Source organism: Phyllostomus hastatus, unplaced genomic scaffold, assembly GCF_019186645.2.
Source record: "Phyllostomus hastatus isolate PE091 unplaced genomic scaffold, TTU_PhHast_1.1 phas_contig_86, whole genome shotgun sequence".
In the NCBI taxonomy this organism is placed as follows: domain Eukaryota; kingdom Metazoa; phylum Chordata; class Mammalia; order Chiroptera; family Phyllostomidae; genus Phyllostomus; species Phyllostomus hastatus.
Genome location: NW_025333977.1, coordinates 44,833,638 through 44,849,897, shown reverse-complemented (window position 1 = coordinate 44,849,897; position 16,260 = coordinate 44,833,638). Strand labels below are relative to the sequence as shown.

At 43.3% G+C, this 16,260-nt stretch overlaps 1 protein-coding gene and 2 non-coding genes across 5 annotated transcripts in view; 2 read left to right on the top strand and 1 right to left on the bottom strand.

The window, feature by feature from the left end:
* Positions 1 to 2,514: 2,514 nt before the first annotated feature.
* LOC123827579 lies at positions 2,515 to 2,618 on the top strand. Its single transcript, XR_006787243.1, has one exon. It is a non-coding gene; the product is annotated as a U6 spliceosomal RNA (small nuclear RNA).
* A 131-nt stretch (positions 2,619 to 2,749) lies between these two features.
* LOC123827623 lies at positions 2,750 to 2,875 on the bottom strand. The gene has a single exon (XR_006787281.1). It is a non-coding gene; the product is annotated as a small nucleolar RNA SNORA31 (small nucleolar RNA).
* Positions 2,876 to 12,089: 9,214 nt separating this feature from the next.
* The window catches only part of PLOD2 (procollagen-lysine,2-oxoglutarate 5-dioxygenase 2), a 90,556-nt gene continuing 86,385 nt past the window's right edge, over positions 12,090 to 16,260 (top strand). For 2 of the 3 annotated variants that reach the window (XM_045851780.1, XM_045851779.1), the window contains exon 1: positions 12,090 to 12,392. In XM_045851780.1, coding sequence (XP_045707736.1) covers positions 12,284 to 12,392 — 109 coding nt within the window. In that variant the 5' untranslated portion in view covers positions 12,090 to 12,283. The remainder of the gene's footprint in view (positions 12,393 to 16,260) is intronic. The other variant, XM_045851781.1, reaches the window with a different exon arrangement.

The following is a 16,260-nucleotide window of genomic DNA, read 5'->3' as shown; positions in this document are numbered from 1 at the left end:
AAGTCTGCCCAGAGGTGTGCCTGAAGAAGATGGAGACAGAGCTGATGGAGTTGTGGGGACCTGCCTGGCTACCCAGAGTCATGAGAGATTTTTGGAGCTGAAATGTCACTGGGAATGCAGAGCTGCAGACTTCTGCTTTCCTGAAGGATGTACACAGAAGTCACTGTCTTGCTTCTGGGATAGTGTAACAAGGCACGTGGTTTCCTGAACCTCTCCATGGAGACTGAGACCAGTGCACCCAAGAAGGGAGCCCCTGTGAGAGGGTGGTGACTCTGAAACACAGAAGTGAACATTCCAGAGAGGATGGAGATCTGTATGTGTGACTGGCTGATGGATAGATAAGGATATGGGGCATGGTTTTGGTTTGTAGTCTTTTGGGGAGCAAGGGAAGTGCTTGGTTTTGTGGGACAGGAAGGCTCTGAGCAGGAGTGCTTTCAGACTCCTAAGTTTGGGACCCTGTTAATAAAATCCTGTTTTCTTCAACACAAATTGCTGAGTCATGTAGATTCAAGGTGCCAAGTGGCTGAGCCCCAGTTTGCGTGGTTACAACCACATAGGACTGTGTGAAATTAAAGGTTTTTAACTAAAAGCAGTTTATGGTGAGTAAGGTAGTAATCTCCTAGGCTAGAAACTTTCCTGACAAAAGTCAATCTTTACCTTAATTGAGCCTATATAATGTCTTTTTGCATCTATAATAACATACCTTTGGAATGTCAAGGTAACTTCCCTTTTCCAGACTCCTCACGCGACCACTGCACCAGAGCAGAGAACACAAATCCCCTCATTGTTATTGGGTTAATTGTTGACTGGTAACTATCCTATACCCAACTCTGTATAAGAAGTAGATGTCTATCATTTTACCTTTTTATCCAATCCCAGAGGTTTCCTCCGCTTTGCTTTCTCCCACCTCCCTAATCCACTACCAATGAGTTTCATGTAAGGCCATTATACCTCCTCTTTTTGATAGAGGAGTCAAGAATTGGAAAATTTTAGTTTAAGCTAAATAGTTAATAAGCTTAGTAGGTAATGCATATGTTAAAGCTATTGTTTCAGGAACTTCAGATAAAGCCCACCACTTCCTGGAGAGACAGCAGCCTCCTGGGGCACAGCTAAAGACCACTGCCTGGGTCACAGCTGGAGCCATTGTGTTCCAGGGAAAGACAGACTCCTGCCTGGGGACAGCTAACTGCCCAGAGCAGCCTCCTGGGGCACAGCTAAAGACCACTGCCTGGGGCACAGCTGGAGCCATTGTGTTCCAGGGAAAGACAGACTCCTGCCTGGGGACAGCTAACTGCCCAGAGCAAAAATCCTGCAGTTTTTTAAATTTAGTTTTCCCTGAATTTCAAAACCCCTTACTGCACTTTATTTTCTGTTATAAAAAGGCTGGTCTGAAAGAAAATGTAAGAGGGTCCATTAGGGTATGAACTCACCGCATCATTGGCCATCTGAATAAGCACCCATAAAGATTCAATCCCTATCTCTGCTTATTTGGTTCGATATGTGACAGGCAGCATGAATGCTGGTCTTTTCTGGTTTCATTTTTATTGTAATATATAAAATAAGGTGCAAAATTTTCATTTTCTAAAGCATTTCCTCAATCCACTGAGTTTTTTCTTCCCAGTAATTTTTGTCAGTTTGGCTCAGGTAAAATCATAAAAATTGTTACAGGTTTGGACATTTCTTACACTGATAGTACTATATTTTGGTTAATCATAATGTTATACTGGTGTCACATTTGCCAACTGAAAGGGGTCAGACCAATTTCCCAGCCCACTGAACACAACCCACTGATCCCTGATAGCCCATGGCTTAATTGAAACTCTCACCGCACAGAACAGACATCTGGAGCCAGCCACAATGGATGGTGGTCAGACTGACCCTGAGAACAGCCTCGCCTGGCCCTTTACCTAACCCGTTGTCCTGGCTCACATCCTGGAAGGCTGAGGCACCTGCCCAGAAGAACAAGAGACTAACCCCTCTCTTATCCCCTTACAAACCCCATGATTTTTCTTTTAAAAAACCCATTCTTGCCTTCCCCAGGGGCTACATTCAATCCAGACTCAGCCCACCCATCATCCCTCCCGTAAGCGCAGCATCAAATAAAGGCGCTTGGATCAGATCATCTGGTCCCTCCTGCCTCTATTTCTTGTGCATTTCTAACACCAACAAATATGTCATAGCTTGGAATTTCAGTAAAATGTGTCATAGCTTGGAACGTCTGTAAAATGTGTTTGGAAGACTGAGCGCAGAAGCCACAAACTTCTGCTAACCTTTTAGAGTGACTCACGGACTAGACAGCTCTATCCAAATCAGTGCAACTAGTCATAAAACATCTGTTAGGATCATCTTTGGAATACTCTGTTCACTCTGGCTCTTGTTACTATCCTGGCTTACTCTTACTTTGGATCTGGCTGAATTTAGTTGTACAACTGACATAATTTTGTTAGGTACAGGGCTTCACAATTCAGATCTACCTAGGGAGTGTGAGCAGCAACAAAAAAAAAGGGGGTCCTAGTGCTCACTTTGGCAGCACATACACTTAAACTGAAACAATACAGAGATCTGCATGGTCCCTGCACAAACATGACATGAAAATTTGTGAAGTGTTCCATATTTTTAAATGAAGAAAGAATAAAAGGAAAAAAGAAAAATGGGGTTCTACGGAAAGCAGGCAAGTCATGGTGGGTAGTCACACCCCAGACATAACCTTTTTTTTTTTCCCCCTCATTTTTTTTTCTCCTTTCTCTGCAGGTGTAGTCCCCTGTTCCATCTGGGTTGCTGCAAAGACAAAGAGCAGTGATTTTTTTTTCTTTCACATCCTAGTGCAAACTAAAAGGGTAATGACAGATTGTTGAAAGTCTATCAATGGATGCAGATAACTTCTTTAGTAAAAGGTTTGTCTATGCCTTAATCAAGCCCTGTGCATTGTTTCTGTGCATCTAGATTAACATACCTTTGAGGTAACCCATAACCATCCTCAAGGGAACACACAATCTTATCTATCCTACAATACAGTCCCCACCTTGCTGCCACCCTGCCCTTCTGTTTTCTTCCTTACATCCCTTCCTTAATTTCAAATGCATAGAAGAAGCTGGAAAACTGTTGTCCTAGGGAGCATTTTGAGATTTTGCCACCCTGGCATAAGTTGGGTGAAGAAACATATTTTGTTTACTATGTTAAGCAGTTCACTTTTATTTTCTCATACCAATTTTGTTTGGATATCCTACTATTGTAAAAAGTCACCTAGGAAATTGTTTCCTTCACATTCTGCTTAAAAGAGTAAAGAAAACAGTGCTGAGACTCACAGAGAATGCTGTTAGCCTCTCATACTCTTGGGTAGACAGTGCCTTCCTCTTGGTGGAAACTTCCTCACCTGCAATTCAAAGGCCACCCACTGACAGAGGCAGGAGAGGCCCGATTTAGAAGGAAGAGTCGCAGAATGGAGGCTCTGCTTCACAATGTCCTCTACACCCTCTCTCTAGTTTGTATCTTACAGGCTGTGTGGTTTCTGCTCCCATCTAAGACTTTGATCTCAAATCCTTATCCTCAATGGCCTTTTCTTGTGCTTCCTCTTATTTCCTAAGTCTCTCTTCTATAGAATTCTATTTGCCTGACTTTATCAGTCTGCTTTGCTGACTCCTCCAGCCCCTACTCCCTCCCTCCACTGCAGCCTGACAACCCAAGGGTCTGTTTTCTCTTAGTTTTAGCCCTTGGCTGTTTGCCTTTCCTTCTTATCTATTTCATTTAACCTCTCCCTCCCTTTACATCTGCAGAACTATTAACACATGTTCCCAAGTCTTTATCCCTCATTCATTCAACAAATATTCATGGAATATTTACTCTTACACCCACATGCATTCCAACAAAGTTTGTTGGCTCTACATTCAAAATCTATGTAGAAGCTGACTTGCTTTTATTTCCACCAACCAGGATGAAACCATCATTGTCTTCTGGACCACTGCATTAACCTCCAAGGTGGTATCAGGTCTTGTGTTTAATTTTCCCATGTATGTCCCTTAGTCTTAGTCTAACCCAGCATCTGGACTGCGTGACCCTTTCAAACACTACATGAGATCAAGTCACTGCTCTCTGCTTACAACCATCCCAATGGCGCGCTCTCTCTCTCTCTCTCTCTCTCTCTCTCTCAGTTGTGGTAGGAACAACTTCTTAAGTGTTGTTAATACATTATTGTTATCTAAAGACACACTGTTGTACAGCAGATCTAGAATTTATTCATCTGGCATAATGGAAATCTTGTACCTGTTGACTAGTAGCTCCTTCTGCCTTCCTTCCACCAGCCACTGGCAACCACCATTCTATCTTTTGCTCTTATGAGTTAGTTTGAACATTTTAGATATAAATGGAATCGTGTAGTATTTGTCCTTCTGTGACTGGCTTATTTCACTTAGACTAATGTCCTCACGGCCAGAGTTGTTACCAGGCTCTACTGGAATCACACTGCTATATGTTTATCCCTCCCCTCTTTTTACCTCCCTGGTTTCATCTCCTGCTAATTTTACGGGCAGTGAACTCCTGCTCATTTCCTCCTTGCCTAGTTCCATCACTCCCAGTATATTCTGGCCTCAGAAACCACTTCTTTCCCTCACCACTTTCAGGTCTTTGTTTAAGCATCACCTTCTCAGTGAGGCCTTTTGGACTCACAAGTCAAAGTGTCAGTGACCTTCTTCTTGGCTTTTTGTAGTTAACTTTCCTGACTTATTTTCTCTCTACCACTTTCACCATTATATGTTTATCTTTCATTATATACGAGGGAAAGCTCTATAAAAACAGAGATGTTTGTTTTTTTGATATATTTGTTTTATCAGACTCTAGAACAGTGCTTAAGATGTAGTATGCATGTAGGCACACAATGTTTTTTATTTTTTAATTTTTAAGCATGTTTTATTGATTATGCTGTTACAGTTGTCCCATTTATTTTTCCTGTTTGGCCCCCCTCTGCCCTGTGCCCACCTTCCCTCCAGCATTCCCCCTTCACCTTAGTTCATGGCTGTGGGTCATGTGTGTAAGTTCTTTGGCTTCTTCCTTTCCTGTGCTATTCTTTACATACCCCTGCATATTTTGTTCCTACCAATTTTGCTTCTTGATCCCTACACCATTTCCTCCTTCTCTCCCTTCCCCCTCCTAGCTGATAACCCTCCAAATGATCTCCAGACCTATGATTCTGTTCCTGTTCTGGTTATTTATTTAGTTTTTGTTTTGATTTTTATTTACTTTTTTGTAAAAGAATATTTTAATACAATATTTTATTTATTTATTTTCAGAGATGGGGAAGAGAGGGAGAAAGAGAGGGAGAGAGACACTGATTGGCTCCCTCTTGCATGCCCTCTACTGGGGGCCTGGCCCGCAACCCAGGCATGTGCCCTGACCAGGAATTGAACTGATGACCTTTCAATTCACAGGCCAGCATTCAAACCACTGAGCCATACAAGCTACGCCTATTTTAATTTTTTTTAGATTTAATTGTTGATAGTTGTGAGTTCATGGTCATTTTAATGTTCATAGTTTTGATCTTCTTTTTCTTAAATAAGTCCCTTCAACATTTCATATAATAAGGGCTTGGTGATGATGAATTCTTTTAGCTTTACCTTGTCTAGGAAGCCCTTTATCTGTCCATCCATTCTAAAGGATAGCTTTGCTGGATAGAGAAATCTTGGTGTAGGTCCTTGCTTTTCATCACTTTGAATATTTCTTGCCAGCCCCTTCTTGCCTGAAAAGCTTCTTTTGAGAAATCAGCTGATGGTCTTATGAGAACTCCTTTGTAGATAACTTTGTTTTTCTCTTGCTGCATGTAAGTCTTTCTCTTTATCTTTAACCCTTGGCATTTTAATTGTGATGTGTCTTGGTATGGTCCTCTTTGGGTTCGACTTGATTGGAACTCTCTGTGCTTCCTGGACTTGCATGTCTATTTCTTTCTTCAAATTAGAGAAGTCTTCTTTCATTATTTTTTCAAATAGACTTCTAATTACTTGTTTCTTCTCTTCTCCTTCTGGTACCCCTACAATATGAGTGTTGAACCTCTTGAAGTTGTCCCAGAGGCTGCTTATAGTAGCCTCAATTTTTGGATGCTTTTTTCTTCTTGTTGTTCTGCTGTTTGTTTTATTGCTTCCTCATGTTCCAAATCATTGATTTAATTCTCCACTTCATCCATTCTATTGTTGTTTCCCTATACATTGTTCTTTATTTCAATTAGTATATCCTTTGTTTCTGACTGGATCCTTTTTGTGCTGCTGAGGTCCTCACTAAGTTCATGAACACCCTCATTACCAGTGTTTTAAAATCTGCATCTGATAGTTTGCTTATCTCCGTTTTGTTTAGCTTTTTTTCTAGAGTTTTGATCTGTTCTTTCATTTGGGCCACATTTTTGTGTCTCCTCACTTTGGTGGTATCCCTGTGTTTGTGTCTATGTATTAGGTAGAGCTGATTTGACTCTGTGTCTTGGTAGTGTGGACTAATGTAGTAGGTGTCCTGTAGGGTTCAGTGGCACAACCTCCCCTATCACCCAAGCTGGGTACTCGAGGTGTGACCTTTGTGTGGACTGAATATACCCTCCTTTTGTAGTTGAGACTTGGTTGTTGTTGGCAGATCAATGGGAAGAATTTATTCAGGCCAGTCAGTTCCAAGGACTGGCTGTGACCACTGACCACCAACTTTCACCCTCCGAGGAGGATTAGCTGAGCAGGGTCAGGGTGGTGGTACTCCGTAGTGGTCTGTAGTTGTCCACTGGGTGCACTGGCCCTGGGGTTTCCTGGGTGGTGCAGGCCAAGGTCAGCCCCGATCTGTGTGTTGCCCAGGGCCACTCTTCCTGAGCTATAAAGCAATCTGAGAAGGCTGCTACTTGTGCTGGGCTTGGAGATTCCCAGTTGAAGCCAAGCTGTGAAACTAATCTGGCTGCTGCTAGTGCCCAGCCTAGAGCTCACTGAAGCCATCTGTTGCTTGCTTGATAGTATTTAGGAAGCTGTAAAGCAAGATACAAGACCAGTTATTCATATGGAAAAACAGCTTGGGTGGGCCCATAAGTTGAGTGGGGTGGAATCTCTGGGGATCTCTAAGACGGATCCAGATCAAACAGTGTTATCCAGGTTGATGGCGTCCCAAATATGGCAACAGCCGGCTAGCACTTTGCCTCTGTTGTGGGGACTCAGAAAAGGGACAATGGCCTCTGTTTGCCCCAATGTCAGACACTTCAGCCTCTCCCAGTATCCTCTGATGCTCTTTAAGCTGCTACCCTGGAGCTGGAGCTCAGAGGGAGTGACTCTGAGTAGGTGAGTCCATGTGTGGGTTTTTTTGTTTTGTTTTTTAAGAGGAACTGCTTAGGGCTCCAGAAATTTCTTCCACTTACTCAATCCCACTGGTTTTTGCAGCCAGAGTTGTGGGGACTGATCTTCCTGGTACTGGAACCCTGGGCTAGGGGCCTTGGGGTGGGGCTGGGACTATTTGCTCCTTCCTAAATTTTCAGCCGATGCTGGGAACTGCCCTGCCTGGTATCAGAAGCTGTAACTCTCACCAAGGCTAAGGCTGAGGGAACGACCTTGGAACCATAAGCCACCAAGGAGACAGGCTTATCTCCCTGGCAGGAGCGCTGCTTCTGCTACTTCATCCATAACTGGCCCCCAATGCTTGGTTGGTTAGCCACTGACAGGTAAAATTCCCCAAGGGGGGAACGATCTAAGACAGGCACGGTCACGTGGGAGGCCCTCAAGGAAGGACTTTGGGGGCTACAGCAAAAGGGGGTGATGGACCCTTGCCCCTCAGCTTTAACATAGCCTGAGTCTTCATTGTCTGCCAGAAAATCCTCTAATCTCTTGGCTGCCTTACTTCCCTTGCTCCACCTAAGCCTGAAACAATGACAGAAGGTGGTGCAGTTCTGCTGGAAAGTGCGGCTTCCCCGGGTGATCAGGACTAAGAAAGAATATGTAAAAGCCTGTGAAACCTGTTTTGTTTAGAATGCTCTCAGTTGAATGATAAGGGTTCAGGGAAGAAGTAAGTTTGTTCCTTAAAGTTTTTACAGCTCTTTGACCCTGACTCAAAATAGGCCCTCAGACTTCCTTGTTACCTATTGTTTGACCCTTACTTCCTGGCAATGAGTAATGAGCTTTACTTGAATTCTTATGTAAATGAACCCAATAAAAGCCTGCTGGTGGGGGGTGGGGTTTGGAGAACGGGGCGCTCTCCCCTAGGGGGGTTGGCCATGGTGCTCCCCACTAGAGAGAGTGGCTGTTTCGTCCCTATTTCTCCACAGGACTCAGTTGTCTCTGTGTATGTGTTTTTTCTCATGTTTCGATGAGCCACCTGTAGCATTCCGAGGTCACTGCCGGTTGGTGGCTGTGACCAGCCACTGTATGTGGTGAGAAACCAGCTTAGGCTGTTTTTTGTGCCCCTCCTACCAGTCTTGATGGATGTGGTTTCTTTAATTCTATAGCTGTCAGACTTCCATTCAACTTGATTTCTGAAGTTTCTGAGTGATGAGTGATGGTTGTTCTATATTTTAGGTGTAATTTTGATGTGGTTGTACAAAGAGGCGACACATGTCTGCCTATGCAGCAATCTCGACAGGGAGCCCCACCCCCACAAGCATGCAATGTTTTTTAAATGGACAAATGGATGAATACATGCTACTATGTGCCAGTTATTTAGTATACAATGATGCAAAAAAATAGATCTTGCCCTCCTCTAATTAACAAACTAACAAAAATCTGCTAAAAAACTAAAGAGGTTGTTTAAAGAGTTAGAAAGCATGGAACATGGACATCTAAGCCAGCCTCAGCCGCAGGGGGAGGCACTCAAGTTGGGTTTCCTGTAGGAGGCGGTATCTGACTTAAGTTAGCCCAATGAAAAAAAGGAGGAGAGGTTTGGCGAAAAGCTTTTTAGATAGATAACATGAACAAGGCAAACTTTAGTCAGCTACTGTGTTAGATTTAACAAGGCACCCATTGCCAGCTAACATTCCTTTTCTTTATCACTTCATATTCAACTACCCTTTTCTTTCAAACTCCCAACAAACTGCTGGTCTTTAAGTCTCAGTTCAGGGTTGGCCTCTGGAAGAACCCAATTCAAGACAGTGACTGTTACCCAAACTCTAGGGAATAAAAATGGCAGCCTTTGGGAGATTTAAAAAACAAACCAGCTTGGCTGGATATAGGATATAGGTAGCAGTGATTAGGTTTGATAGCAAAGGAATTTGAATTTTACGTTAAGGAATTTGAATTTTTTCCAAATTCCTCATGAAATCTTCGAGTATGGGGATTGATGTGGACCCTGGCTCATGGGGTCCGAATCATCATGGATGAATATGAAACATTCACGTGGATTACCAAGTCCTGTGGAGGAAAAGGGACAGCATGGCTCTTCTCTCAAGGGGAGCCAAAACCTTGGCTCTACCTCCAATGAGCTTTTATTGTCTTACTGCTCACATTACAAGAAGGTCCTCATTAACTATGCACAGGCTCGCTTTAGGTGGTTACCTTATACAGAAAAGTAAGGGGAAGATGCTGGTTATCACATCACAGAAGAGGGATATTTGCAAATGAAAAGGCAAAAGTAGTTGAACCGGCTACACTCATCCTTGGAAGGTTTAGCATGGATTTTAGGAAGTTGCTTTGCAGTTAAAGTCCTCAATTCAGGGTGAGGAAGTTTTAGCAAAAAGGAAGACTCATAGTGGCCTAGGTACATTGCAGGCCTGACTCCCCATGGGAAAACCTACTCATAGTGGCCTAGGTACATTGCAGGCCTGATTCCCCATGGGAAAACCTATCTGTGGGCGTGGGTCCTGTGCATCTCCCTGTGGGAGCTGGGCCCATGCCACGCAGAGCGGCCTCTCACAGGGGATGAAGTAATCAAAAGGATATCTGAGTAGGATGAATCTAGCAGTGGTATCCAATGTTATATTGCTGGGGGCAGGGAGAGTATACAGGAAGGAGACAATTCAAAAAGCACAGTTAGGGTATATTCAGAAGTGCATTAGTGAGGTAGCAGTGAGCATGGAAAGAAACAGATGGAGAGAAAATGTGAAGGGAAAAAAGGGCAGGATTTGGTGTTAACGCTCTGTGTGTAGCGGGGCCATGTGAGTCAGAGAGCAGCAGTATCATTAATAGAGATGAGGAAACTGAGTGGGATTTGGATTTGATGAGTTAAAAGACATTTGGACTTTGTGCCAGTGGAATGTCCAAAGAGAGATAGATATTCAGCAGACAGCTGGAAATACAAGAAGGTAGGAAGGATTTTATTTCAGAATTGGGGCTCTTTCAGATGGTGATACATATGTCTGGCTATTTTGAAAACCCCAAAGAAAAACTTGCTTTATACAATTCTTACAGCCCTGACCTGTGACTCAATACAGAAGGGTGAATGTTATGGTAACCTGCAATGATTGGCAGACTTTGCAGCAGAAGCACACACACACTTGTGATGTGGAGAGGCTATAAATGTGCATGAGGGCATGAAAGGAAGGCAGAAAGCTACGTTCTAACCATGCAAGTTCTTGAAGATACCAGGCAAGCCGGGAAGCAAGAAGTCCAGTTCAAGGAGTTTGGCAGAGTTCGGGTGCAGTGGACAAGTTTGGAGTTTTGGAGGCAGAGATCTGGTCAAAAGACCAGCCATTTGCAGCAGAGCCCTCAAAGGACTAATGTTATTTGCCTACTGCCCAGTTTTAAAGAGTGGTGCTAGCCACACACTGGGAGATGTTATGAAGGAATCCATCTCTTAGATTTTTCTTCTTTGGGCTGAACAAACCTCATTTCATTCTTCTCACAGGTCATACTTTCCATCTAATTATTTGTTACTCCTCTCTGAACTTTCTCCAATTTTCCTTTTAAAATATTGAGACCAAACCTTCAAAACAGTTAACAACTGGCTTAGTTCTGAGCACAGGAAATGATTCTTCTTCTAAAATGTCACACCCCAGGGAACATTTCTTTGCAGGTTTTTCCACCTGTTTTTTTGTGCAACCATTTCGTGCTCCTCTCATCTAGATACCATGCTAATTGTAGACAAAATGTGATTATAATGGAACATTCATTTTTCAATAATTTTTTTCACTTCAAAGGTTCAGAGTTGGAAATGGTATTGGCTCAAATCAGTAGATGACATACAAAATACTGCCATACTGCCAGTCTGATTCTTTTTGTCCCATAATACAGCTCATGTCATGAAATATATAAGGCAGTATCTTCACGCTTTCACCTTAATTTGCATTTTGCCCTGCTCACCCTAACAGATTAAACACTGGACTAGCTAAAATGTTATGAGAAGTAATACGGAAAAATGAAATGTGCTTAGACAGGAGTCAAAACTGCAAGCAGGGGAGGACGCGCCAAGGAGCCGAGAGATGGCTGAGACATCTCCGGGAGTAATTTTCCATGTGGACTGAAGGACGATCTTGTAAGGCACAGCCCCAGGTTACACCGCTGGGCTCCAATTTCGCAGGATTTACAAGCCATTACTGGAGAGAGTCTATGACTCTCCTGGCACTGGAGGAAGAGGAAGAAGTGTTCACGGGATAATAAAAACTTTCAGTTTAGAGTAACAAAAACAGAGCCTTTGTTTGGCTGGGTGAAGAAACGTGACCCCTGAGTTTAACAGGGGTGGGGGTGGGAGATCCATTTCAATGCCAGAGTCTGGCTAGGTGCCACTCAGCCTACATTGATGAGGATTTTCAGCCACTTCTCACAAGGTAGTATCCAAGCCCAGAGAAGGGAAACTTCTCACCCTTGGAGGCGAATGGAAAGAAAGCGTCTGGGGCTGGGGCAGCAGAAGTAAGCGAGGGGGAGCGCCGCCTGCCCGCAGACGCCTGCGGCTCCTCCCCACTCTCCCAGGCCCACTCCCAAACTGAAGTACAGGCTTCTCGCTTCCAGCCAGATCCCTGCGTGAGCCTCCACACGTAGCCGCAGACAGTTCCCTAAAAAGGCCGGCGCTGAGCAAACAAACCCAGACGTGGGGCAGCGAAGCCGAGCGGAGGCGACCGCGGGGCCGCACGCAGCGACGCGCCGGGTCAGCTGCGGCCAATAGTTGGGGCGCGGCGCGGCCCGCCCTGTCGCCTCCCACTCGGGAAGCCTATAATTCGCTCGCAGTGCCGAGTGCGCCTCCGACGGCCTGATTCTGGGTGCGGGCTAGCAGCGCGCACTTAGCTCACTCGCTCCCTCCGGCCCCAATCTCCGCAGTCTCCGTCTGGGGCGGAACCAGGGGGCTCTGCGGGTTCTCGCGAGAAGTTCGGAGCTGCAGGGTCTTGAGGGTGCCCTAGCCCGCGCGGGCCCTCCAGGGGCCGAAGATGGGGTTGTGCATAGTGAAACCTCAGTTCCTATGGCTGGTCCTGGTCATCCAGCTCTGGAAACCCTGCTTAGGTGCAGACCTGGAGAAGCCCTCCAGCATCCCCACAGGTGAGCACTCCCGCGACCCGTCCCTCTCCCGTGAGGCTCACCCTAGGGGACAGTTGACCATCCTTCAGCCCTGGGCGCGGGGCTTGCCAGAGAGTAGGTGGGGAGCTCGTCCCTCCCCAGCATCGCAGAGGTGAGTGCGGACTTGACGGTCCCCAAGCCCGCTGATGAGAGTGGGTTGGACTGCCCCTCTGCCCGAGGAGCACAGTGCTGGTCCCCACGGGAGTGGGAGCGCCGGACCTCCCGGGCTCTGGAGTTCTCTGTAACTTGACAGCACAGCAATTTTCTTACTGTACAAGTTCGGGTTTCTGTTTGGTTTTGCAGGGCACTGGGTAACAACACCTTTCCTGCAACTCTCCTTTCTCCTCCTTGAGTTGGCATGATTTATCCGTGTTGGACGAGGCAGCACTCCTTCTGTGACCTAAACACGGGGCTCAGTGTACTTTCTGATTGATGGTGACACATTCCTTCCAAGCGCCCCAGGAAGTAGCCGGTAACACTTACCTCTTGCCAAAAACAACGCTCAGAACCTTGGTTGTTTTCAGTAAGGCTGCCTAGTTACCCAATACCTTTAGGCAGCAGCTTTCCTCCTTGGGGATTTAGAGGGGAAGCTGTAGACACACAGATTCTTCCCTTAGCCACTCTTTTCCTAAACCTGGTGCCGGTTCTTGTTTTCAGAAGCTGGAACTGCAGTTAATAGTCTAGTCAAGTTCATGTAAAACAAAACTTTTTACATTTACCTAAAGACAGTCTCACCACAGTTTTGTCTAAACATATTTTGCTGCCAATTGTCACATATGAGGTGTCCTTGGAGTTTTCCATTTTTGTATTTTTAACTCTGTGCTCAATTACCTGAAATTGTCTTGCATATAAATGCCCTACTATACTTTTTTTTTTTTTAGATTAGGATCATTTGGCATTTTTTTGGTAAGTACGTAGGGCACTTTTCTGCTTGAATTTTGCTTAACACAAAGACACAAATTTCTATTTCAGGCTTACACTCCAAAGTTGACCTTTTTGTGTAGAGTGTAACTAATCCATGTAGCAATAGTTTTGTCTACATCTTCAAGCGTCTCAGAAAACTTCAGTGGCTAAGCTGCCCAACTCTCTACATTCCTACTTTGTTAGCTTGAGAAACCAGCATTCAGATGGATTTCTATTAGTTAACACAATGCTTTTTCTTTATTTCAGATATATGTGATGGTTTCAAATGAATTTCTTTTTAAAAATATTTATTCTTTTTAGGGAGAGAGAGAAACATAGATTTGTTGTTCCGATTATTTATGCATTCATTGGTTGCTTCTTGTATGTGCCCTCCCTCACCATAAATGGAATCTGCCACCTTGGAGTATTGGGAGGATGCTCTAACCAACTGAACTACCTGACCAGGGCTGAAATGGATTTTTGAACCCCGTGTGGTTCTTTTAAATGTGAACTGATTTTTTCCATAACTTTAAAGTTTTCTTTTAGTGTAATAGCTAGAACATAGACAAGTAAATAAATGCCTTCCACAAACTTAGAAATGGAGACTTTAAAAAAAATTCACCAGAAAAATGACTTTATTTTCCAAAGACCCAAGGCATCTTAGTGGGAAATAAAGTAACCTCTGATAGCTTTGCACTTTTAGAGGAACCTCTTCAGCCTTTGTCTATTTTATGTCACTTAATCACCAACACCCTTTACTTTTTATAGGAGGCATTTCTTCCTTACTGCCTTTAAGTTTACAGTCCAAATCATCTTTCCCTCCCCTCTTTGGCTTTTGAGTTTCATGGAGCTGAACAATCAAGTTTTAATGGGCTGTAACATCAGGAAAGGGAATTTCAGATGTGAATGATTTCCTTAGAAAATGACTATGTAAAACCTACTGCTGAAATCTGAGGACTAGTTGCTTTTGGTGAGTAGGCATGGGGAAATCAGTTATCACCAAAATGCAGGGAAAATATTAATTTGTAATAGGTGGAACCAGCAGTAGCCAGTTTGATTATGAATTTTATGTAGGTAGTTGTGATAAGCTAATAAATATAGTTGGAACACTGTTTGATAACATGGCAGGAATCCTGCACTATATTCTTTCTCCCTAAAATATTTCAAGTGAAAACTACTAAATTGGAAATTTTTATTTATGTGTTGGGTTGGCCAAAAAGTCAGTTATTCTAGTAGCTGACTAGAGTCAGCTTAGTTGCTTAGTTGTCTTTAACTTCATTCGAAACAATTTTGTTAGGTCCTTATTGTGACAGCTGTCACACTGGCCTGCATTTAAAGAAGACAATCAAAATTGGTGAATTTTTGCGCAGCCATTTTAATATTGAAGATGGAAGAAGCCATGCAACATTTTTGGTGTATTATGCTTTATTATTCCAAGAAAGGTAAAAACACAAAAAAGGATTTGTGCAGTATATGGAGAAGGTGTTGTGACTGACCAAATATATCAAAAGTAGTTTTCAAGTTTCTTGGTACTGTTGACATTTTGGCCAAATAATTCTTTGTTGTGGGGCTGTCTTATGCATTGGAAGTGTTTAGCAGCACCTTTGGCCTCAACCCACTAACATGCTAGGAGCACCATCCTCCAGGTATGAGAACAAAAACTGTCTTAAAATGAAAATTGGCCAGATATGCCCTGAGGGGTTGAAAATGACTGGAAGAGGCAAATCTATGTGTATTTGAAGCAATGTAGCTTATAGTATTATTAGAATGATAATAGCAACTCTTTTTTGAAAGCAAATATTTATAGTGATTTTCTTTTTTTCTGCTGTAGTGGGGAATGTGCTTGTTGAATCACATTAATGAGAATTCGGAATATAGTTCTTTCCTAACTTTGATGCTATGTATTGACCAGAATTGAGAACATTGCTTTTTGTTATATTCACTGAGGATTCTGCTGCATACTGTTTTCATTTCTTTTTGGTTGCCACTTTGTTCTTAGCATGGAAAAAATCTAAAAGAGATTCTGGAAAAAAGCAATAATTTTTCTCCTAAAATTATTTACAGGAATTTTACCGTAAAATTATATCCCCATGGGAGCTTTCGTGGCAACACCCTCCTAAATGAGTATCAAAAAAATCAGGTTCATACCTTGGTTTATCTTTCCTGCACTTTTCTACCCTTCGGATGAGAGGAGAAGAGTGGCTATATTCCTGCCAGGCATTTGCAACCAGGTCTCCAGACCAGAATCAACATTTTTGTGTGTTTTCTAAGGCACCTTGACTATTTTATAATATAAATTGGGCAGAAACCAAGTTCTGGGCAAAAATGGAGGAAATGGTTTCAGATGTTTCTGTCAAGACCAGTATTTTTCAGCCATGTTCATTTACAAACTCTTTAATTTACTCTGGCACATTCAAGGAGAAAAGGAGAGGTTTGTCCCTATCTGCTGATGTAAACCGGCAATTTATGGGGTGGAGAGAAAGAGCAAGGTTCTGGAGAAACCTCTGGAAGGAAGAGAGAGTTTGTCCTTCATGCACTTTCTCTGTCTTGGGCTCCAGTCACACACATCTTATTATCCTTAAACAGATTGTGCCTTTTACTTCATAGTAAAAACACAGACATATGAAACAGCTCTGGACAATGTTAGGATAGAAAATGAAAATTAAAGCGAGATACCCTTTTCTAGCCATCATATTGGCTAAAGCATTTTAAAATGAACTCTGGCTATACTAAGTGTTGTAAGGATGAGAACTTTCGGACTGTTGTTGAGAGGACAACATCTTTGGAGAACAATTAAGTAACGTCTAGTGGCATTAAGAATCCCCGTGTCCTACAATCCTATAGTACAGTCAGCCCTCCATATCCACGGGTTCTATATCCAAGGGTTCCGCATGCTCAGAATCAACTGACTGTGGACTGAAAACTGTTTTTGATCTGCAGGTGGGAA